This window comes from Castor canadensis, chromosome 7 (assembly GCF_047511655.1).
Source record: "Castor canadensis chromosome 7, mCasCan1.hap1v2, whole genome shotgun sequence".
Lineage (NCBI taxonomy): Eukaryota > Metazoa > Chordata > Mammalia > Rodentia > Castoridae > Castor > Castor canadensis.
The window spans coordinates 68,437,109-68,461,329 of NC_133392.1; the positions used below are offsets into that span (position 1 = coordinate 68,437,109).

The 24,221-nt window shown below is 53.0% G+C and overlaps 1 protein-coding gene across 9 annotated transcripts in view; it reads left to right on the forward strand.

Moving 5' to 3' along the window:
* Nucleotides 1-24,221, forward strand: part of Zmiz1 (zinc finger MIZ-type containing 1) — a 214,480-nt gene that overhangs the window by 91,438 nt on the left and 98,821 nt on the right. For all 9 annotated transcript variants that reach the window (XM_074079289.1, XM_074079287.1, XM_074079286.1 and 6 more), the window contains one exon: nt 23,946-24,054. In XM_074079289.1, the coding sequence (XP_073935390.1) occupies nt 23,995-24,054 (60 nt within the window). In that variant the 5' untranslated portion in view covers nt 23,946-23,994. The remainder of the gene's footprint in view (nt 1-23,945; nt 24,055-24,221) is intronic.

Here is a 24,221-nt window from a genome sequence, read left to right on the forward strand (position 1 = left end):
GAGGCCGAAAGTTGAGCCAGACAGAAGGGAGAAGGTGATGTGGGCCACCTGGGGCAGCTTGTCAGGCCTTGTCAGAGCAGAGCAAGGGCGTTTTTGCAGGAGATAGTGGGGCCCCTCTCTTGACCCTAGACATTGACATCACAGCACCCAGACAGCAATGGAGACCATGATGGCAGCAAGTCTCACCCAATGCATGACTCAAAAGAAACCCAGAAAGCCTGCTAGGCATGAACCTGCTCTCTGTGGCACACGTCTGCCTGTCTCTACCTGCTAGCCCTGTTCTTCTCTTGAAGTACTGTCCACCTCTCTCCTGCTGCCTCCTAAGGGTGTGCCCTCCCCCCTTAAAGACCATCCTTTCATTCTGAAAGGCTCCTCATTTTGTCTGACTCACTCTGAGACTCTCTCCTGTGCCTGTCTTGCCCAGGCAGCAGAGCTGCACAATCCCAGAGGGCACACTGCCAAAAGATGCTCCCCTCTGTCTCTGGGCCTGTTTGTGTCCCCATCTTGCTTCTGGTTGTCTCTGAGGACCTCCACAGCCCATGCCCTCTTTCTTACTGGGGTCCTTGCTCTTTGTTCTGTCTCATTCTTTTTTCCTTCTCTGGGTGTGTGTATGCATGTGTGTATCTCAATGTGTGTGTCCCACCTTGTTCTCCATCTGTCTCACAGATATAAGCATAGTACATGCACACACACACATACACAGTCTCTGTCCCTCTGGGCTGGACTCAGAGTCCTCCCCACTCCTAAGGGGCCCAGCCTTGCTCCCTGTGGGCTGACCAGCAGGAGAGTAGCCTGTAGCCAGGTACAAGTACCCACCTCGCTGGCAGCAGGTGTTCTCCATGTCACACAGTCTTTCCTGTAGTGAACCTCCCTGGCCCAGCTCACAGGATCATGGGAGCCTGGCCATCCCCCAGCCTGGAAAGTGACCCTTTTTGGGAGCAGAAATGCACTGGATGGGAAGAGGCAGAGAGAGGACAGCTCATGAAAAATATAAGAAAGGGATTTCTGTTCCTTAAAAATGTGCCTTTGTCTGGTGCTAGAACTCGGGGAATCTCAGAAAGTAGTAACAAGGTATGAGAGCACACTGGGCAGACAGGCAAGGGCTGGAAGCTGTGCTGGCACAGTGGGATGGGGTGGCTGTACCAACTGCACTAACCTGGAAGCCAGAGGGCTGGGACATGCTGACTCTCTCCCTAGAAATGTGAGCAAAAAGGCAGGTTGCTATCTTTTGGAACTGGCCGTCTAGCAGGGAGAGGAGAAGCTTAGATCCTAGGACTTTGGGGCTTCCTTCCCCAGTCATGCAGCTGGGGACCCTGAGGCCTAGGGCAGTGGAAGTCAGCCCAAGACCCTCCTAGGTGCCAGGACCTGTGTATCAGCATATAGCCCCACACTTAGCTGAAGGAACTCCCCTGCCTCAAGCAATGCATCACTCAGTTTACCAGAAATTTCCCAGAAGCACTTGGAGGTGAGAGGGGCTAGCAGTTCCTGCTTGGTAGAGGGACTTTTAGATAGCCAGAGCAGGGATGGAGGGCAGATTTACAGTTTTGCTGAGTCTCCCAGCTCCACAGTTACCAGTCACATGACCCTGAAAGGATTTCTTAACTCCTTTGGGCCTTGGTTTCTCCATCTGTAAGATGTGAAGGCCAGACAGTTCATAGGCTTGTCCTGTGGCTTCTGTGAGGTAGCCATGCCTAGCTTATGTGCTGTGACGGTCAGCTGACATCACTGTCACTGGAAGGCATGGAACAGTCCTACTTTGCCAGGGGACCTGATTGGGAATCTACCAACCTAGGTTGAGGACATTTTTTTCTTCACTATCAAGCATTGGGAATTCCTTCTCTCTGGGGGCCTCAGTTTCTCCATCTTGCCAGCAAGGAGTATGGATGATGTGGGAGCCAGGAGGCTGGGGACTAGAGTTTGTGGAGTAGTCACAGATGCTCAGCTGCTAACAAAACCATATAAACTGTGCCAGGCACCCATGGCTGGAGCTGTCCCAGAAGGTCCCACATGGGTCCCCACTGCCACTTCCACTTTCCACTGCAAAGGGGCCTAGAATTGCTTTTCACCCACACTTGGAGCAGTGGAACATGGGACTTGCTTGCAGCGCCTGGCAGGGACCTGTAAATTGAAAACATGATGTTTCCTGTTGGAGGCCAGCACAAGGCTGGACTCACTGTGGCCTTGGAAAGCTGGCCTCGCTCTCAGGAAACCCTGCTCCCCACAGCACCGCCACAAAAACAGTGGAAAAGTGAAGCCTTTTCAAGTCTGGGTTTCCACTGTAAACAAGGGCTAAAATCTGGCCCCTCGCCTCCCGAGCCACTGGGCCAGGCTTCTCCACCCAGCCCTGGTCTGGTCTGCCCTGCCTTGAAGGCACCTTAACCACCCTCTGTCCCCAACTCAGGAAGCCTTAAAGTTCAGTTCTACCTGCCCAGACCCCTCAGTCCTCACACCTGGCCTGTGAGATGAGAAGAGCAGGGAGAGAACAGAGTTGCACAGAGAGGTACAGGACATGCCAAAAGTCACATGGCCCAGAAGCATCCTTGCAGGGGCTGCAGGCCCCGAAGCAAGGCTGTTGTGGGTGGCACAGGTGCCTCAGCGATTCAACATGAATTTCTTTGATTTTGTCCTATAAATGGGGAATCCAGCATAAGTAGCATTTAGTGGAAGTAACTATTGATTTTAAACTTTAATAATGACCTTTTCCCCTTAGTAATACATGCACAGAGAAGTGAAAGATTAAAAATAAAACTGACCGTAATTGTCCCCACCAGAAGTCATCCTTGTCTGTATTTCTTTCTTGTTGCCTTATAATTTCCTTCTTTCTCTTCTGGTCTTATGTTGTGAGCAGGTTTCAGGGTCCCTCAGAGTTCCCAGAAAACATGATTCTTGGTGGCCTCATGGTGAGGCTGCAGAGGGCCAGGCAGCCTTACCCTTTACAGTCTGCTTGCCCCTGCCTGGGCTGGCTTTCAGGAGCCACTGGGAACACTGCGGGGAGATGCCCCGTCCTGCCGTGTAGCTTCTGGTAAAGCACCTTGGTCTGGACCCCAGGGCTGCGCACCAAGTGGCTCTGACTTGCCTTGGACTCTGACCTTCCTATGAACTGGGCTTTCCTGGCAGCCAGTCAGTCACCCTGGAACAAAGCCCTGCTGCTGACTGACTGGCCACAGACATAGCTATGCGTTCCTTCACTCAGTAAACAGACATCGGGCACCTACTGTGTGCAGTTGTTGGTGAGTGGAATTGACTAGAGGTCCCATGCTTCCAACAGCTGTCCCCACCAAGCTCTTTCCCCTTTACCCTGTGAGCCCAGCCAGCCCCCTTCTCATGGCCCCTCACCAGGAAAGGGCTGGAACCCTGCTGAGAGATGGGGACAGCAGGGGTTCCAGGAGGAGACCTCTACTGCTCCCTTCACCCCCACCAACGTCCTTGGTGGCCCTAAAACAGCTTTATGGAGGACGGATTGAGGCTGTCTCCCTCCTGGCAGGTTTATTTCTTCATTTTTCAAGCTCTGCTCTGACTTTTTCCACCTTGGCCTCCCTACCCCTACCCCCTCCCTCGGCCGGCTTTTTCTCCCTCCCCCTCATCTGTCAGCCCAGCCAGGACAGAGGGCCACTGGCCTCCAAGGTGATTGAATTATCCAGGGAGGGGAGAGACGGGCTAGGGTTCTGTGCCAGTGCTCTTGGCTTCCGGCCCTTGCTGAGGGCAGGGGGAGGCTGGTTATGGCAGCAGACATGGACCGTGGAGCTCCCATATAGCCCTGCTGCCCTCCACCCAGCCAGCCCTGCTCAGACCTCAGCTTCCCCTCCATTGGGATGGGTAGGTCCCCATCCAGAGCCAGAAGGAAGGAGAGGTGTGAGGACAGCTGACCGCTGACTCACTTGGGGAAACTTCTTAAACATCTGCTGTGTCTGTGCTTCAGGTCAGAGACCCTAGAGGAAGAAGAGAGCGAGTGCACACTTATAAAATGCCTACTATGTGCATCCATCCTCTAGCAGCCAATCAGAGACATACTGTTACCCGTAGCAACAGTAAGAGCTGCTGGCCTCACTTTTACACTAAGAAACTGTGGACTACTTCCATTAACCCTTGGGTTCTTGGAAGGCAGACACTCTAAACCTCTGGGGACTACAGAAGCCCAGATACTTACGTTGGACCCAAAAAGTGCTTGGTGAACTCAGTTCTACTGAAGAGAGACCAGAGAGGTGAAGAAAATAGCCCAAAGTCACACAGCTAGAAGTGGAGCCATGTTCTGCCTGGCTTCTGCACCCCACTTGTTCTCCGTAGCACCAAGCAATTTCTTTTCATCTGAGTGTTGGGAGAAGCCTACCATTCCAGCTGGTATTGACCAGCTGCATGCCTGCTGTGGTGTGCTGAGAACTTGGTGGCTCCAGGTGTCATCCCCTTCCTTCTAGCTGGTGTCTGTCCTTCTGCAGGTCAGTCCCCATTCACTGTCTCTTCCCAGGAAGGAGGGGTGGGAGGGGAAAGCCCCTTCTCCACTCTGCTCCTCACTCCAGTTCATGGAAATGAAAAACACATTGGCTTCATTATCCCCGGATAGAATGAGCAGGGTTACCATGGTGACAGCCATCTCAGGCCGACGAAGGGGCAGGGAAGGGGCTGGCAAGGCCGAGGCAAGTGGGGACCAGGCAGCGGGTGAGCAGGCACGCCAGGCGGGCAGGCCACAGGAACAATTGCCATTTGTGCCACCCACCCTCTCTAGGGGGCCCCAGCATCCACGCAGCATCCTTGGGCAGAGAGAGGCCACGGGGACAGCAGGCAGCCAGCATCTTCCATCAACTTGCCCCTCACTCAACTGTCCCACCGCCTGTCCCTGTGTCCCCTTCCTGGAGGGATTCCAGGGTGGAGGCAGGCTGGTGCCTAATACCATCCTGCAAGTCAGGGGACAGGTGGAGAGAACAAGGGACAAGTGAGAGCCAGAAGGGGTCAACAGGCCTACTCCTCGACAAAGGCCAGCCCTGAGGCTCTTCTGGCCTCTCTAGGGACATGCATGGAGGAAATGAGCACACTTGGGACCAGGTGCATCCCAGTGATGGCATGGAATTGTCCAGTATAACCTTTCTGTGCCAGTAGGACGAGGGGAGTGGTGGTGACCGTGGGCATGGTGGCAGGGAGGCCTGCTCAGCACAGCCTGTGTGAGGAGGCCCCAGGTATGTGTCCTTGGGTTCAGACCTGACCTAGGCCATTCCAGCCAGAGCCAGGTATCCTGAGCCCTCAAGGGCCCTTGCTTCCCCAGGATCTGGGGGCTGCCAGTCTCCTCCATCCCATGTGCTGTCATACCTAGGTAAGCTCAGGCTCTGCCACCCCTGTGCACAGGCTGGTCCAAGGGAAGCCAGCTGCCCCTGTCCTCCTTGGAGCTCCCTGGTTATGTGGGAACCCCAGCTGGCCAACTGGGGGGGCCCCAAGCAAATACTGCCCCCTCCTGTGAGAAGGGAGTCTCAGCTGTCCTTCTGTGTGATCCAGAGACACTGGGGCCACTGCCAAGGGGCCTGCTAGAAAGACCAATTGCCTATAGGACAGTCCTGTCATACAGGGCCAGTCAGAGAAACCCAAGGCTGACCCTGACTCCCAATTTCCACCTTGACCTCAGATCCAGAGGCAGCGCCCTGGCCTAGCCCTACACATGTTCACCTTCTCTCACACCCTCCCCTCCACTCAGTGCCCTCCCCCTTGCCTCTGCATCCCTGGCCCAGCCTCCTCCCCTGCATGTTTTGATGAGGAAACTGAGTCTGAGGAAGGCAGCAGAGGCCATCCAGAGGTTCCCAAGCAGTCACCTGCCAGCTAGCCACAAGCATATCCCAGAGGTCCCTTCCAAAAATGCAGACTTCCAGGTCCTCCCAGGGAGGCTGACTTTCCAAAGCCCAAACCATGGGCCACCCAGGGGCCTGGCTGGCCTGCCTTAGGGTCTGAGAACTATGTACCTTCAGCCTCACTCTCAGGGCTCCCTTCTCTGGGCTGGTTCTAGGGTGGCAACCTCTGCTGACCCTTCCCCAGCCCTTGCCCTGTAGGGAGCCAGCCTCAAGCCAGCCCTGGAATCTTGTGCCCGGCCTTCCTCCTCTTCTCTCTCATTTGCCTTCTCCCTACAGCACAGAGTCCCCATAGCATTCGGCCCGACATTGACCTTCCATGACTTGGAGGCTGCCTGTTCTGGGCCTGCCTCCCAGTCACCACCACAGCCACCACTCGGCTCCCCACCCACCACTCGGCTCAGGGCAGCTGAGCAAGCCTGTCATTTTCTGTGTTGGGGATTATAGGTTTGAGGCTTAGGGAGTCTGAGCTGGGGGAAGAAGAGCTACAGCTCTGCCCTGGTGCCAGGCCAGAGAGAGACACCTCACGGGAAGGGAGGTCTCATGCCATGCTGTTTGGGCTGTGATGGGGATTCCTATAACCTGACTCTCCAGAACTGTCTGTATGTGTGTGCACTCGCGTGAGCATGCATGCCAGTGTACGTCTATGCCTGCATGATGCGTGTGCCTCTCCTGAAGGTCAACGCCTCTCTTGCACTCACGATTTAATCCTTCCCATGATCTTGAGTACAAATCCAGCCCCACTTTTTCCAGCTTCACAAAAGACAAACCCAGGAAGAGCAGCAGACTTCCCTGAGTCCCACAGACTGGGCAGGGCAGAGTCGAGATTGGGCCACCCTTGCCACCAACTGGTGCCAGATGTGGCAGCATCTGCATGCCTGCTCTCGCCATCCTCAGATGGAAGGGCATCAAGGGAAGTGGCTGGTTTATCAGAGGCCTAAGGAGGTAGTTACTGAGCTGGACACTGTGGGCAAGATTTGGAGAAAGAGCATTCTTCCCTTTTCTGCTCTGCAGTCACAAGACCCCTGGGTGGGCTTGGAGGGGACAGTGTGAGTCACACTCAGCGGGTGGCCAGAAAAAATCTCCCAGTGGTCCACAACTATGCAAAGTAGGATGGGGTGAAACACCAGTGAGGTGACCCCAAAACCTCCTGGTGGACGTGGGGCAGGGGCCTGCATGCCAGGGACAGGGACAGGGCCTGGAAACTCCTCAAGATTTGAGGATCCCAGGACCAGAGGTGGCTCCAAGAATAGGCTGAAGTCAGGCCTCCTCTGCTCAGATCTGGGGTCCAAGTTGCTTTCACAACCTTGCCCTGAAGATGTAGCCCAACAAATAAAGGAGATGAACCTGGGCCACTTACTGCTGCCAGGCTGTATGCTGTGCATTCAGTGTACCCACACTCTTCTCAGTCTGCCTGTGTTCCAGGTCCATGCTCTCCACCATCTGAGCAGTGAGGGCTGGAGCAGAGGCATCACTGAGTTGGGAGTGGCCAGAAGGGACCCCTAGGGACTTTTCTAGGCTGGCTCTCTCAGGAGCCAGTGCTTCTGATGAGCAGTACTGGATCCACATAGGTGTGCCACCACTCCTAGGGTGAGCTGGCTGGATGGCTGGCAGTCAGAAGGACTTCAAAGAGCTGACCCTCCATCCCTTCAAGGCCCTGGGGAGCAGAGAGCAGGAGGGAGCCAAGGCCAGGGGGAGGCCTGCCTGTTCTTGGGAATTCACGACATGTCTGCCTGTCCTAAGTACCTCGATAAGGAAGATTTGTGGGTGAGATTTGCAATTCTGTTTTCTCCAAGGGTTATAAATCAGCTGCACACATATATCCTCGATGCAGCACAGGCCTGAGGCTCAGGAACATGTGTGCAGGCACACACACAGACATAGTTCAGGCCTAGCTTGAGGTTCCCTGAGGTAAGAGAAGGAGTTCTTCAGGGAGTTGAGCTCTGTGAAGGTATAAAACTAGAACTCCTAACTTCTGCCTGCCCTAGAACCATCCAGAACCAAGGACACACAGCTTGGAGGCAAGCAGGATCTCAGATTGGAGAAACTGCATCTTATGGATTACCAGTGTGAGCTCTGGAAGCTGCCTTGCCAAGTTCAAATCTTGGCCCTGCAGCTTACTAGCTATGTGCCCTTGGCAATGTTGATTTCAAATCTGTGTATCTTAGTTTCTTCATCTGTAAAATGGGGCTATTTATAGCATGTACTTCATGATATAGTTAAAAGAACAAAATAAAATATGTGTAGAGTGCTAAAAAAACAGTACAAAGCACTTAGTACGAGCTTAGGAAGGCTGGGCTGTCACCATTATCATTATTAGTTAACAGTGTACTTGGGGTTTGGTGTCAGATCAGGACCTGAACCCCCAACTCTGCTCTTTGACAGCTGTGTGAACTTGAACATACCACTGGCCCTCTCTGAGCCTCCAGCCCTAGGCTGTGAATGAACTGGGACTACCTAAGTCACAGGGTTGTTATGGATTTAAAGAGATAATGGCAATGAAAGATGCCAAATGAAGCCCTTAGGACATGTCCACCATTGTTGTGTCTACCTTGAGGTGGGCTTCAGAGTCCCGGACCTTGGTTCAGAGTCTCCAGGTGGCTCTGCTCCACGGCCTGTCTTCCTGACAGAGGACAGTGTGCAGAGTGTTTAGAAAACAGGCAAGGCTCTAGGGAGGGGAGAATTCCAGAAACTTCTGTCTTTGATAGCCACATATCCCTCCTGCTCTGAATCTCCTTCCAGCCTCTCCTGATGTGCATGCACCGTGAGCATAAGAATGGGCCTTGGAGATGGGCAGGTGTGACTCATGTGCTATGAACTCACTGGGTGGCCTTGGGCAGGTCACTTAACCCCTCCACTCCCTGCAGTGAGAGATAATTGTACCTGCTCCTCTGGGCAGCTGGAGAGCATGTTAAGTGAGATAATGCATGTTGAGCACTTAGCCCAGTTCCCAGTGGCGGCTGGATAAGTGCTCTGCAAATGCCATCGTGGCCCCTCTCTGCCTCCTCTCCTCCCTTCGATGCTCACTCCCCCCGCCCCCTGTGCACCTGATGCACAGCCTGCATCTTCTTGGACCAGACGTTTCAATATTTCTCTCTGAAAAGATGGGCTTTAAATCCAGGAGGTGCCTCTGCGGCAACCCTAGGCAAGTGGAGATAGAGGGCGATGACTTGAGAGAATCTGAGCTGCTCTGCTGTGATCCAGGTCCCCTGTGCCGCGCTAGTGTTGAAGTGTGCTGAGCGTGAAGCCCAACCCTTACTGGTCCTCTGCCTCCCACCCCTGTGCCTTCACTGCCTCCTGGGGTCCTTGGGTGCTGTCAAATATGGGCTTGCTTCCAAGCTGTTTCTGGCATTTTTACCTGCTCAGCCATAAAGCCCTGGAAAGCAATGAATCTAGGGATGAGTAGCTGCTTGCACAACTGCGGGGGGAGAGGTGGGGAGCAGTGCCCATATTTTTGCAGAGCAGACATTTTTGCGCCTCTGCCTCCCAGCTCAATGTCCAGTGAGGACGGTGAAGCCTTGGACACAGATAATTGTCGGGAGCATCCTAGGCCAAGCCTGGTCTCCCATCAGAACTTTGGAGGCTGGACTTCGCTGTTGCCAGGGAAACCAGTAGGTTCCCTGGAAAGGAACCATGGTGCTTTGGCTGTTCAGACACTCCTCCTCTCTACGCTCCCCTAAAATGAGTTCCCTCCAAAACCGATTCCCCCTGAAACCTGTTAAGTCAGCAACATTCTCCCCGCCCCACCAAGCCTGCTGAAATGATAGAAAATGAAATCTGCCCCGACCTTGTGTTTTTCACCTCTTTTTAAAACATTCCACTGTAGCACAAGGACGTGTTTTGTTTTTTCTTATTTATCTTCCTCCCGTGCCAGCTGGGGCTCCGAGCCTTTCTCTCCTCTTGTTGACTGGAGCCAGAAGGGAAAGGACTTCCACATCTTTTTTTTTTTTTTTTTCCATTCAGCTGTCAGCAAAAATAAACAAGCAGGTTTATATTTGGAAAGCAGAGGGTCTCAGCCACCAGATCGCTATGTCCGGGGTAGGTCACAGCCTTGGTATCCCCTCTTGTAATAGGGCTTGCAATCTGACCTGCAGAATTGCAAGGGGTGGAGGGGGAAGTGAGTAGGCCTGGCTTTACTCACATTGACTTTTAAATGCTATTGGAGAATGGAGGCCGACAACACGGGGTCCTGGGAGAGACGGTTTTAGGAAAGAATAGCCCTGAAGGACCCTGGAGTCAGCAAGGTACAGGCTTCCATCCATGGGTTCACAGACAAGAGACTGGGTCTCCAAGAGGCTAAGATTCTCTAAGAAGGCTAATCGGGATCTGCAGACAGGCCTCAAAGACCCAGTGGTTTGCGGTTAGGGGACAACAAACAGGGAAGGAAGAAGGCAGAGAGGACATGGCCATTGTTCCCTTTGGGGTCCCTGGATGTTTTTAGGGTCCAATAGAAGAGGAGCTAAAGATGAAAAGAACTTGATCCAAACCCCAGGTGGACCCCTCTTCCTCTGGGGCCAGGGTCTTCCCATCCCAGCCTCTGCCTGGGTCATTGTCCCAGGCATTGTCCCCTCTCCAGGCCTTTCCCATCATGCCCCATGTTCTGCACTCCCAGGGCTACTTTGTTTTGGCGATCTGAGCAGTTAATTTTTCACCTAAAAGTGACTCCCTGTTCCGTGAGTAATTTTAAACAAATTCTGTTCCTGTCCCTGCACCTTCCACTGGGGAACAAACAAGACCCAGCTGGGTTTTCCACCGTCCTCCTCCTCCTCCGCAGACCCTGGTGCAGGCAGCACACGCTCAGGGAGGCAGGCCTGTTAGGAGCTCACGACTGGCGGATCCAGTGCTCTGCCCACGTGAACCGCCAAGTGGGGCACAGACCAGGCAACAGGGGGAGCAAGGGGTCCTGAGGAAGTGTCTTGGTGGGGTCGCAAGGCCTTTTCAGTCCCATTCTGAATTTCCAACACATCTTTCTTGTTGATTCCTGAAGCCCTGTCAGATCTTGCTATTAGCATGAGGCTCTCAGAGTGTAGAGTAAACTAATGAATTACAGCATGATTACACAGCACATAATTAACTTTGTAATTAATATGCAACTGCCACTTAAGCTAAAACACTGCTTATAGAGACGTACAGCAATAGTAAATCACAGGTCAGAAATAGCACTTTGGAATTTTCAGAAGAATGAGTGGAAGCAGGGAATCACTTAAGGCCGAAGGGTGAGTTAATTAAAAAGCAGATGAGTGGTGAGTGTCCAGATTCCTTTCAGTACCTTCTCCTTTAAGAAAGCCTTCGTGACATCCCACCAGGCTGACCAGTCAGGCCTGGCCCAAAGGGTCCTGGAGATGTGGTTTTATTTCCCAAATACGACAGGCCTTCTCTGCCCGTTCCAGATCGTGGCCCTCAGATCCTGGCCACACCCCTCCTCCTCCAGGAAGCCTGTGGGGGTGCCCTACCCAGCCTTGCCTCCGAAATCCAGCCGTGCCTCTGAAATCCAGTCCTGTCCTGGGCATGGCCAGCAGGTGGTTGGATAACTCATCTGCCATACCTGGATTTTAGGCTTCTGGAAGTCAGAGGTGCCATGTTTCTTTTTGTTCAATCCTAACTTCCTCAGCCTCCAGAGCATTAAGCCTAGGAAATTCTTTAGACATAGTCTCATCCGGCCTCTGCTTCCCCAAGACCAGAGAGTTGAGGGGCAGAGCGCCCTAGTCACCCAACAACGTGGACCTGGGCAGGACAGAAAGCTCTCCCCGGCACCAGGCAAGTATACACAGCCGGTGTAAGTTGCTGTGAGATTAAGCTGGAGTCGTTGAATTCAGTTGAACCTGGGTTGCAATCCCAGCAAAGCCCTGCCCAGCTGTGTGACCTTGGGCATGTCACATAACCTCTTGGGGCCTCAGTTGCTGTAAGGTTTGGGTAGTGAGGCCCTCCTCTGTGGGTGGAGTGAGAATTAGGTTTGAAGATGTATCCCAAGGAGCCTGATGCAGCAAGTGGTCACTACACGGCCAGAACCTACCTGCCCCTCTCAGATTTGGGGATGTAGAGAGAAGCCAGTGATACCGTGATCAGCCCTGTTGTTTGTGGACTGAGGAAACAGGCCCAGAGAGGTCAACTCTATGTCTACCTCTGTGCATTGACTGGCTTGGAACCCCTCAGATGGAGATCCCCTGAGGACAAACAACTCCTGTCCATGTGTCCCACCCAGGGCTGGGCCTCTGTGATGCAGCTGTCCTGGCCTCCAGCCCCAGGATGGTGTGCAAATGGCTGGACCTCAGGATAGCTGCTGGGCTTTAAAGTCTGAGAAACCTGAGTTCAAGTCCAGCCTTGTCCTTTTCTGATCTTGGGAAAATTTTAAGTTCCTTAATTATTTTCAGCCTTAGTCTTTCTATCCGTAGATGGTACTAATGGCTCTGCATTGGCTGTATTGTATTAAGATAACAAACACAAAATACCAAAAATGGGCCTGGCATGTAGAAAATGAGGAAGGAGTCCCCACTGTTCTCATTTCAGAGTGACCATGGTGGGCTTCCCACTCCCACGCCTCAGGGGAGAACCCTGGCTGTCCAGGACACCTGGGCCTGACGCACCTGGTTCCTTGTCCCTGACCACAGAGTGCCTCGCTTTGGTGGAGGAAGAGAGGGTTCATTTCCCCAGCTCCTCCTTAGGCAGTTTATGTGGCCTTTGCCCCTCCAGGAAGTGGACATCCTAGGCTCAACCTGCTGGGAGAGAGGAATAGGGCCCCTCTAGCCTACTCTGGCTGGCTGGGTCTCCCCAAGGGGCAGAGCTCCCCATAAAGCCAAACACGATACCAGATTCAGGATCCTAAATTTTGCTCTTCTCAGGGTCATCCTGGGGTCTGGATATACCTTTGCAGGGCACTGGGAGTCTCCTCTCTCCCTGCTTCCCACCCTGGCCACAATCCTTAGGTCAGCCTTTCTCAGAGTGAGGTCTGGGGTAACGCATGCCATGGGATTATGAAATGTGTTCAGTGAAAAAGGCTTTTGTGGTCCAGTAACTGTGGGAACGGGCGGATGTTTAAGGCCTGTCCCGTGCCAGCCAGTGTGCTTTGGCAGTCTCCCTAAGGTGGGCAGAAGGCACAGCTTTTCTGTCTCTTCTGACCAGGCCTCTGTCCTTCAGGGAGCACCTCAAGGGTCCCATTCTAATGAACAGATCATGGTGACATCCCAGCCACTGTCCTCCCCTTGCCCTAACACCACAGTGGCCCCTCTCTGGCTTTCTGCCTCCATCAGAGACACTACACACCTGGACAGACAGACTCCACGTGGGCATCCAGGTCCCTGCCCAGGACGAGTGCAAATGTTCTGCAGCTCCTGCTCTGTCCCTCACTGCTGGAACTTTCCACACTGGCTCTTGCAACTAAGACAGAGACTATCCAACTGCCCAACCTGGAATTTGGGCCGGTGGGCCTGGCTTCTGCCTCCCTGTCAGTCCTGTATGCTTACATTCTCCGAGCCCCTGTTAAGCTCACCCGATGGTTCTTGGAGGCAACTGTATGAGGGAGGTGGAGATGCAGCAGCAAGTGCTTTATAAACTGTAAAGTGCCCTCACCCTCCATCCACAGTAGCCTTGTCTGTGTTTTATAAATTGAGCTTCTCCCTAAGTTGTTACTGTAAGGTTTAAAAAATAAGTTTAAAAACTAGGATTTTGGATTTTTTAAGGTTGAAAATCTTTAGCATCAAGAATGGAGCATTTAAGTCCCCCAAGTAAAGCAATAGACCTCTCTGCTGTTTCCTCCCTCCTCTGATGGAGATGGTAAGGCCTGGGGGCCCTTTATAGAGCCAGTGCTCAGTTTCATGTTCAGTAATGAGCCCAAGAGCCTGGGTCACTGCTGTCCTCATTGCTTCTGGTTTGAAAAGGAGCTGAAGGCTCATGGAGAACAGCACCACACCCATGGGCATAGGAGCCGGCAAATGACTGGGGCAGAACTTGAACCTGGCAGTCTGGTGCTCTTACCACTGAGCAACACTACCCATATAAGATGGGATGATGAACAGCAAGTTAGGACACCAGAGTGCTTTATAAACTGGAAAGCGCATCAGGTGTGACTTGTCACTGTCAGCAGACAGGCCAGAAGAGTGTGTTGAAGAAGGCCCAGGTGTGTTGAAGAGTGGCTGAAGGAGGCCCAGGTTGTCTTTGCTAGGCTCCTAGTCTAGGACAGCAGTAACTGGGTCCCCTGAGCAGCCTCATACCAGAGACTTCCTGAGCACATACCAGATCTGGGCCGTGTGATGGGGCCGGACCCAGTTGGCCTCGCCCCCATGTGGAAGGCTTTTTGGAGAGAAAGGGGGCTGGAGGGAACCGTAGCCAGCCTCAGCCCAGCTGGTCCCTCAGATCCAGGAATACTGAAAATCTCCACCTAGAGCCCAGGGGACCATGTACGGCACTTCAAGTAAGGCACAACTATTTTGTGGTGTACCCAGAACCCACACTCCCATCACTCTTGGCCTGGGCACCCAGTCCCACCCTATCCACACCCAAAGCGCCAGCAGCTCCCCAGCAGGCCTTTGTGGGAGCTGTGTGCAGACTGACCTCACACTGGCCTTGATAGACGTCTGCAGGGGCTGGCCTGGACAGGTTAGGGGTGGGAAGAGAGCCAAAAAGCTCAGGGAAACTGTGGCTCCTGAGGTCTGTGTGTGGGACCCACAGTGGGCCTTCACAGCACTGCCCTTCCCATGCTCAGCCTTGCCTGGCCTCAGTTTCCTCACTTGTCTTTGTAGACCCCCAGATCCCTTCCTGATCTAGATTGTGAGGATTGCTTCTTCATTGTTTGTTTTTATCTACCATTTGTAGCTCAAATAAATGTCTCCCTTCTGATCAGTTTCTCCAATTTTTTTTGAGAATTTTTTTAAATCTGACCATTAATGGCAACTAAACAGAGGAAGAGACATGCACAATTAATAAAAATAAAATAACAGGCTCAAGAGGGTCAAACAGAGGCACAAAAGATGTGGTGTGGGTCAGTCACACCTCCCTGTGTGACCAGGAGAATTTGTCCACCCATTCTGGGCCTTAATTTTATCATATGAAAAATGGAATAATACAGACTACCATGAGACTGTGATATGAAGTTGTGTGAAGCGTGACTGCTTCCCTGCATGGTCCATCCATGGGACTCTTAGCTTACAAAGAGCCCAGTTCTGATCCTCAGAACAAAGTCAGGAAGTATGCATATGGTCTGCCTGGTGGCCTTGGGCTAGACCTCTGCTTCTCTGGGCTTCTGTTCACTATCCTTTCAAAGGTGTGCCACCTGGAAGTCTTCATCTCCTGCATAGATAGATACCAGGTAGTTAAGAGTGACTGGGCAGAAGGGTGTATGGAGGATCAGCTGGGCATGTCTGGACTCAATGGGAAGAGTGTGGAAATAGGTTAGCCATTCCCACCCTGCCAGGTAGTCCTTATAAGTTTCTCCAGCTCTGTCTGGAGCTCCTCAGAATGCAAAGTGGGTGAATTTGGAGCCTTGAGGAGTGGGAAGTTGTGAAGGGACACTCAAAACACCTCCTGTAGGTGCTTAAGCCTTCTAGAGGGCTCCAGCCAGGAGTCAGAGGCCCTGCTTCTGTCTCCAGCCTCACTTCTCCCCATATCCCCTAGGGCCCTTGAATTACTGCTCCCTTCCCCACCCTCTGCCCACTTCCTGACATCTAAGCCTATATAATAGTATGCAGAAGTCTGAGGCAAAGTCAGTTCAGGGTCACTTTATGAGCACTGCTGTCCTGAGAACGACCCACACACTGGACAGTGTCAACTAGCCCTGTGACTCCCACTCAGCACTTCACAGCAATGACAATCACTTCCTCACACAGCAGTTGGGGCCAGGAAGGATGTGTCCAGGTGAGGAAGGCCTGCCATGTTCCCATGGAGAATGTAAGGCACAAAATATGGGCTCTGTAATCAGACCAGGGTTAGAATCCAGGCACTGCCACTTCTCAGTAGTGTGACCTTGAGCAAGTCCTTGGAACTCTGTAAGCTTCTGTATCTTCATTTATAGTTAAGTCATAGTAATTGGAACACCAAAGTAGAGTTGACAGACTTAAGTGAGATGACATAGAGACCATAGCATTTGGCACATATAGGTTTAGTAGTTGTTCCATTTCTCTTACCACTCTGAGGAGACAAACATGGGAGCGTAGTTTTGGAGATGAGAAAAAAACCAAGGGACTTTTTCCAGGGCTGAATCAGCCCTTCTTTGCCTTTTTTGGGGAGGCTGCCTGGGAAAGTTGGAGTACAGGACTTGGAGTGTGGCCAAAGGAGGGCAAGAGGTTTTGGCCTTGAGGACCTGCTGAGGTGTCCTGTGTCCAGAGGGACAAGGCACCAGGATGCAACTGGATTCCCAGTCCAGTGTGGATTGGGACAGCAGCTGGCCTTTGTCAAGGTCTTCCAAGTAAGTCCTTGCTCCCTCTAGATTTAACTTGTTGTTCCAGGGCAGGCTGTCAGGTATAAGTATGTGGGGCTCCTGAAGGACAGCCCCACTCTGAAATCCTGAGGCTGCATTGGGCCCCTCATTAACCAGCATCGTCTTTGCTGCTCCTGTACATGAGGGTGGGTGTTGGCAGACTGCATTGAGAGAAGTGGGTCCATCCCTTCTGGAAGCTTCTAGTGTGGAGCCAAAGCCTCCAAAGCCAGTGGCCTTGTAGAGCCTTGACACAGGGCACTGCTGGGCTTGAGGAAGGAGGGACTACATCTGGAAGATCTAGAATTCACCTTTCAAATCACTGTTCCCTATATGTCGTCAGCTTTACTTACTCAGCTCCTCAGCCCAGCGGGAAGGGAGATGCCCCTTCCTGTTTGACAGTGGAGGACACAGGCTCAAGGAGGTGAAAGGGCCTCCCACCACCCCACAGCCAGGAAGGTCTGGCTCTCTGCCCACTGCCTACTGGGGCCTCACCCTGTGCAAGGCCTCATGCCTGCCCCAGGGCCTTTCTTCACCTTCTGGCCTAGACCTGGAGTGGGAACAGCTGGTCCCTGGCAGCTGCTCAGAGCTGCCTCTCCCTCCTTTTCTGCTTCCCAGCCCCTGTTCCTCTGCCCTTCTCCCTGACTTCCCTGGGGAAAGAGCCCTGAAGCCAAAGTCACTCTCCTCCACCTGCCTTTGCTTCAGCACCACCCTCTTCCTGTGCTTGTAGGCTGCTTCCCTGGTGCTCCCAAGCATGGGAAGTGGAAGGTCCACCTACTGGGTGACCCCAGGCAGTTCCTGCACCTCTCTGAGCTTCTACATCTTCCCTTTAAGATAAGGAGAACATCAGTCTACATCAGAGCTTCCCTAACCTCAGTCCCTTTCACCCCACTTTGACTATGTTTGAAATGTCCCTTGAACTGGTGGGATGGCTTACATGGTAGAGTGCCTGCCTGGCAAGCGTGAAGCCCCGAGTTCAAACCTCAGTACTACCAAAAAACAAAACAAAACAGCACGTCCCTTGAGCCCACTAGGTCAGCCATCGCTACCTTATTTAACTCCATCCTCAGTAATATTCAGGAACTCACCCATGATCATTTTCTCAGCCCAAAAACTTCACAATGAAAATGAAAAAGGTGTGCCTGTGGACCACTCCAAATCATCCTTGTCCCATGTGCATCACTCCTTGCAAACCCAGTTCTGAATGGCTGACATCTCCCAGTCTCAAGATCCTCCAATTAGGGCTGGGACATTGAGCCTTCAGCTCTCACCATCCTGGCTTGAATGTACACCTAAGCGACATCCACACCTCCACCCATGGGTTCATCCACCAAAGGAGCATCTGCTGATTACCAGGCCCCGTGCTAAGCTGCACTGTACAACATCCCAGCTGAAGGGGAGAGGATATAAAGACACCACAGGGATATGCCACCAGTGTGGGGTACATGACAGGGACATTGAGAGGATAGGAGAGGAAGTCAGCAGTTCTGCAGGCGGGGATGGTTAGCCAGGCCTTGATGGATAGGAGGGCCAGGCATTCTGGTCTGAGGGGCGGGCAGAGGCAAAAATGTGGAGGAATTGTCTTCAAAGAGCAACTCCAGGTAGGGAACATGGGAGGAGGCTGGGAGTAGTGGGAGGTGGGGAGCAAGCTGAGGAGGACCCTAACAGTGCTGGCACATGTAGGGTGGCAGGTTGCTGCCAAACCCTGGGTCCAGAATACCTGTTCCTCTCCAAGTCTGAGGCTGATGAAGGGGCTGACCGGGATAGGTCCCTTGAACACCAGGCTCTTCCACCAGGCGAGCTGCAGGCAGTCCCCTGCTGGCTGGTCCTGGCCCTGTCTTGGAGCACAGCCTCTGCTTAGACTATAGGTAGAGCCTCCCACCCCTGCTGCTGGCCCCACTTGCCCCGGGGGACCCACACTGCAGATGTGCACGGTGATTGAATCATTTCTGCACACCGTTGCTCACACGGCTCCCCAGAGACCCGCCACTTGCCTGTGCAAGCTGTCATGAGATGTGTGTGCTCAAGTGCATCTGGGCCAGCAGCCCGTGTGCATATACCTGCTCTGAATTGTGCAGAGGGACACATAGGCATCTGCCTGCACACACTAATGGGGTATAGAAAGGCCTCTTTCCCTGGATGTGTGTGTGTCAGGTATGCAGACGAAGTAGTTAGGCCTGAAAAGTGAGAAACAAAACCCTGAGTTCACACAGCTGACACTGTGTGAGCTGGGCCTATCACCCCAGGAAACTGCCTGCAGCACTCCATGAGGCCATGGGGTAGGAAGAGCACCCTGTTCTTGTGCCCAGGGAGGAGCCCACCAAAGGCCATTTGCCTCCCCCAATTTTAGCAGGCCAGAGACAGGCCTGGGCCCTACATAGAACAGCCAAAGGGTTTCAGCCTAGCTCAGCCCTGAGCACCCTTACTATTCTTTCCTTCTCTCGACCTCTCTCACACACCCGCCCTGCCGCAGGGGAGTGTGGGAGAGTCTGGTCCCCCAGCCCCTTCAGCTCTCAGCATTCTTTCCTCTGAGTAGTCCTCCCTGCACTAGCAGCTAACTTCTACCATGCCTCTTCTGTACCGGGCCCACATTTGCAGGGTGGGGACAAGGGCAAAATGGAAGGTTCACCCCGCAAGACTTTCCCTGGGGATACAGAAGACCCAGCCAACCTCCTTATCACCATCCAAAAACTTCCACAGAGGCAGTTAAGCTCAGCCCAACGTGAGCAAAGGCACAAGAGGGGCAGTGTCCAGGCCTTGAGCCACCCGGGAAGAGCGGCTCTCATGGAGTCTCTTCCAAGCCGCAGGCTCCTGGGAACCTACCTTGCCACTTAAAGCCAAGTGGTCTACTCCTGCTGAGATAGAGCCTTCCAAACAGCCAGATCCTGACATAGAAATCCTCAGAGGCTGGAATTTGACAGGCTGCCAGAGGCCGAGTAGGCCAGCCCTTCATTTTACAGATAGGGAAACTGAGGTCCAGCTGCTTGCCCTGTTCAAACAACAGGAGGGTGGCAGACAGGCCCTGTCTGCCCCAAGCCCGGATGGTGGGGGATGGTCCTCTGATTGAGCCTACCACCCACCCAGAGACTGCTAGGCAGCTGGAAGAACAGAGGCATGAGGACCCTGACAGTGATCTGTTGGGAGGGAGCCCAACAGTGCTGGAGCTGCAGCCACGAAGGATTTGTGAGGACTTGTAAAGGCTTAAAGGAGTCCAGGCACCCGAGGTGGAGGCAGCAGAGCCTAGTTGCGCTCCTGTGGCAGAGGGCGACCTCTGCTGGCTGCTGAGCGCTCACCATCCTTCAGCACCAGCCAGAGTGCAGAGCTCAGGCTGAGATGGCTTTGGGAACAAATAACTAGGTTTGGACAGATTGAGCGGAACACAGAGGACATCCTTTGGGCACAGTCATGGCTTAAGCTCTGGACACAAGTCTTGGAGGAGTGCAAAGTACAACACATTAAGGGTTAGCAGAGCAGAGTTCAAATCTTAGCACAGCAGCTTCCTGGCTGGGTGACCTCAGGCAAGTCCCTTCACCTCTCTCAGCATTCAAGGACTGAGAAAATTATCAGTGCATATGACCTGGCCTGTCTCAATCTGCCCCCTGGAAGTTCCATCTCTCTCATGTCCCCTACCCACCCCTTCTCTCTTCATGCCCCTGTCATTAACATTTGAAGTCTTGCCCCTGTACTGTGGAATCCAGATCTTCCAATCTCATCTATTCTTGATGTTAATAACCCTAGTTTCCACCATTGATCTCAGCAGTTTACAAATGTCACCTCAACCAGGTGTGGTAGTGGACCCCTGTAATCTCAACACAAAGGAGGTTGAGGCAGGAAGGTCATAAGTTTGAAGCTAGCCTGAGCTACATAAGAAGGCTCTGTCTCAAAATTGTTTTAAAAAAATCAAACTGCCACCTCATCTGTGCGTGCTTCCTTCTTCAGCCAGATGTTCATTCCTTGGTAGACTGAAAAACACGGGACATACAGTTTCACTCTGATCTGTGATGTCTCCTGTCAGCTGCCTACCCATCTCTTGAGTCTCACAGGTGTCTGGAGTTCAACCTGTCACATTTTGATTCCCACAAGATAGAGTCCTGGCCTGGGAGAAAAGCCCCTGGGGTCTGAACTCAGCCCACATGTGCCCTGTGACCTTGGACAGACTACCATAGCCTCAAGTTCTCCAAAATAAAACCAGCTGTACTGTTAGGACAGGGACACCTCACCACACCTTTGGTCATTGATACCCTGAGAATCTTTGAATCCAGAACCAATTCAGTCCAAGCCACTGGCCACAGGCCAGGTGTGCTTGTGAGCCATCATGGAAACCAGCCTGAATTTAGACATTCTGTCTCCCACCTTACATTTGGCTTCCTAAAGTGAAACCTGAGCTTTCCCTGTCAGGGCTCATCTGTTCTTCCCTGATCATCAGGGCTCATCAGGGAAGAACAGCCTTGGAGCCCAGAGTCTCTGGCTGGAGAGGTCTGAGGTCCAGCTGCTTGCTTGGGGCTTCCCTGTGGGCTGAGCACCCCCAGACTTCAGAAACTGACAGTCATTAAACAAGCATAGGACCTGGGTCTCTGACCCTGGACAAAACACCGTGCCCATCCTGAGAGGTCCTTCTTAGGGACAGAGTTTGATGAGACCCCTTAATCATCCCTTCACTTCTACAGATACGGAAACCAATGCCTAGGATCCAGGGAAGCCCACACAAAACCTTTCTGGCTGGGAACACCCAGGTGCTCTTAATGTGAGCAAGCGAGAAAAGGGGGCAGAAGACTCCAGGAGTCTCCACAGTGCAGATTTCAGGCCCTCTGGATGCTGAGGCTTGTCAACAGCGCCCCCTGCTGGACGCTAAGGCCACTGCAAGCCCTTTGTCCTGGGGGGCTGCTGCCTGCTTATGCAGGTGAAGGCCTGCCCAGACTGGGGTTTCTTTGTGTTTGTTTTCAGACTTTCTTAGCCACTCACTAAAGTGACCCAGCCTTGGTTGAATAGGTTCCTTCGGCTCAGTGTCCTGGTCAGCTGTGGAAACTGCACCCTTTATTGGGAATTGGCTGGCATTGTTCACCTATGTCAGGGCGGGCTAGGCCTTCACAGCCCTCTGAATACCACACTACTCTCAGCCAAGGCTCCCCTGGGCTCAGATGGGGTCTGGCACCAGGAACCAAGGTACCCTTACAGAAGGCACACTGGCTTGCTTCTGTTCTGGATCCTCCATGTCCCTGCTTCCCCTGTGGGTGGTCCCTGCCTTGGCCACCTGAGTGCTAGCTGAGGCTCTGTGCAGGGACACTCAGGAGGAGACACTCACCCCTGCGAGGGGGACCTCAGGAGCAGTAAGGGAAACTGTACATCATGTCCCCCCTCCCTGCCCCCCCCACACCTGAAATCCCACTGCACCTCTAGCAGGGACTCCCTGTCTTTCTCTAGGACCTATTTAAAAACACAGGTTGTCATGGGAAAACCAGAATTCTGGAGCTCTTAGTAGATCAACTATAAACTCTGAGCTACAGATTCCTCCTCTGCAAAGTGGGGAAACAACTATGTCCATCTGTGCCAAGGGCCTGGACCAGCACCTCATTAGTCATAGCACATTGTCACCTAACAGGCAACCTAGAATGAATACGAACTTGGACACCAGAGGATTTGTCACCACTTGCCCCATAGTCTAGCCTAGGACCCAGCGCGGTAGAGCATTGCAGTGCTCCAGGGGATGCAAGTGCACGGTAAGCAGGTAGAGACTAGGATGTGGGCGTGGTGGACAGACAGGCACCGAGATAGACAAATGATGGCCAAGAAAGGTGGATGTCAGGGAGCATAAATGTGTGGTGGGTGGTGGGCGCAATGGAGAAATGGTCAGCAGGGTGAGAGGAGGAAGTAAGTATAGGGGACAACCCTCACTTTTACCTTCTTGCCAAAGAGTTCCAAGGTGAAAGTGCTTATCAAAAGCACAAATGTCCGAAAAACCCAGCCGTCCACTTGGCAGTTTGTTCTCTAGATTAATCCAAGCATGTGTGATGTGTCACTCCCATGATGAACACTGGGAACAACTTCAGCCTCCCTCACTCTGGGCTAGCATGGGAGACCTCTGTATGGGCAGGGGGAGGTGCTCAAGCCATTGGACAGCCCCTGACGGGGTCAGCGTTAAGATAGTCATTGGATAAATGATTCCTTATACCTGGGAATACTGTACTGCCATTAAAAATGGAAGTGTTCAAAAAAAAAAAAAATGGAAGTGTTCTTTGTGAGGAATAAACTTTGAGATATAGTATTCAGGGGGAAAAAAGCAAGGTCCAGATAGTATATATAGAATGCTGTTATCTCATGTTTTTTAGAAAGAGGTGGCAGGGATAGCATGCATAGGTGCTTGCTTCTAGAGGAGACTCTGGGAGGCACTGAGAGCACTGACTGTCCCAGGAAGAGAACCTGGGGGCTGGGATCAGGCCAGGACGAATCTCTGGATAGCCTTGTGAATATTGAACCATGAAAACAAGTTGTCCTTTGAAGCACAATGGAACAGTAAGGGTGGCCTTGAAGGAACCATGTAGGGAAGGGCTCCTGGGAGGAGGAACAGGGCTTTCCCAAGGCCAGAGCCAGGCAGGGGTGATGGTCCCTCAACTGGAATGCTGGAGGCTCAGAGCCAAGTCAGAAGGAAGTTTGCATGCAAACTTCCATTTTGGCCCACAGACCTGGGCCCTGAGCAGCGGCCCCCTCCCCTACCTAACACGTGTGCATGCGTGCGCCTGCAGGTCCTCATCTCCAGGTGTGTCACCTGTCCAGTGCTCACACATGGGGAGCAGAAATGTATAGTCTCTGTGTCATTGCTGCTGTGACCTCTCTGAGGGGCCTAGAGACTCTTGGAGCTTTCTGGAACGAGGGAGTCTCCACAAATTAACTCCACCACTCATACCAGTGTGCCCAAGGACCCCGCTCAGAAAAGTGGAACCTAGTGCCTAGGATATCCACATGTTCCAGCTGCTCAGCTCTGTGCAGCAGAGGCCGCCATGGACTGGCAGTCAGGAGCCCTGGTTTGTTGGCTCTGACATGATCTTCTTGTGCTGTCCCTGCAGCTCGCTGCCTCTCTCTGAGCCTCAGTTTCCTTGACTGGCTGTGGTGCTAATTCCTGCCCTCCTTTGCCAGGAAGGCAAAGTGAAAAATTGGACCCACTCCACTGTGAGTGGTTTGTAATGTATAAAGAAATGTAAAGTCAGAGGAGGGTGGGGAAGACACGAGGCACGTGACGTGAGCACTTCACCGCGGCACACGTGCATTGAAGGTCGTCGTACAGGAAGGTCCCCATGGTCGTGAACGCACATGCAGCCACACTGAGTGGACTAAGCTTTGAACAGCAGTCAGGATGGGGCTGCCGTCCTCTCTAACACGTGTGTGTGCGCACACACATGTGCCTGCAGTCCTTCATCTCCTGGTGAGAACCTCTGCCTAGTCTTCCCACAAGCCACACGTGGAGAGCTCTCACGATCACTTCCAGCCCCCCGTCCAGTGTGGCACTCCAGCTGTGCCCACGCAGCCTGCAGGAGTGAGGAAAGGAAAGGGCTGGCTGGGTGCCTAGGGCCTCTCCAGTGTAGGGCTGCCAGGGGCAGAGGCCATGATGGTTTGAAAGGACTCTGAAACCTGGTGGTGTTGGGGCTGGAGGGCAGCTGGGAGGCTGTGCAAGGTGGGCAGGCCTGGCACCCCCAGTTGCACCCTCTCTCCTCTCTTCACAGGCTGGACAACGTTCATGGCTCTCGGGTAGAACCCAGCGAAACGGCCAGAATGAATTCTATGGACAGGCACATCCAGCAGACCAACGACCGACTGCAGTGCATCAAGCAGGTAGGTGTGCAACCGGATGGCAAGTTCAGGGTCAGAGAGTGTGGGTCTGGCTGCAGCAGGGCAGCCAGCAGGGGGTGGAGCGCATGGTGTCGTGTGTAAGCCTCACTCTGGAATCACATGCGTGAGCTTGAATGCCAACACCACCTTATTCCTTCGCAGCTGTGTGA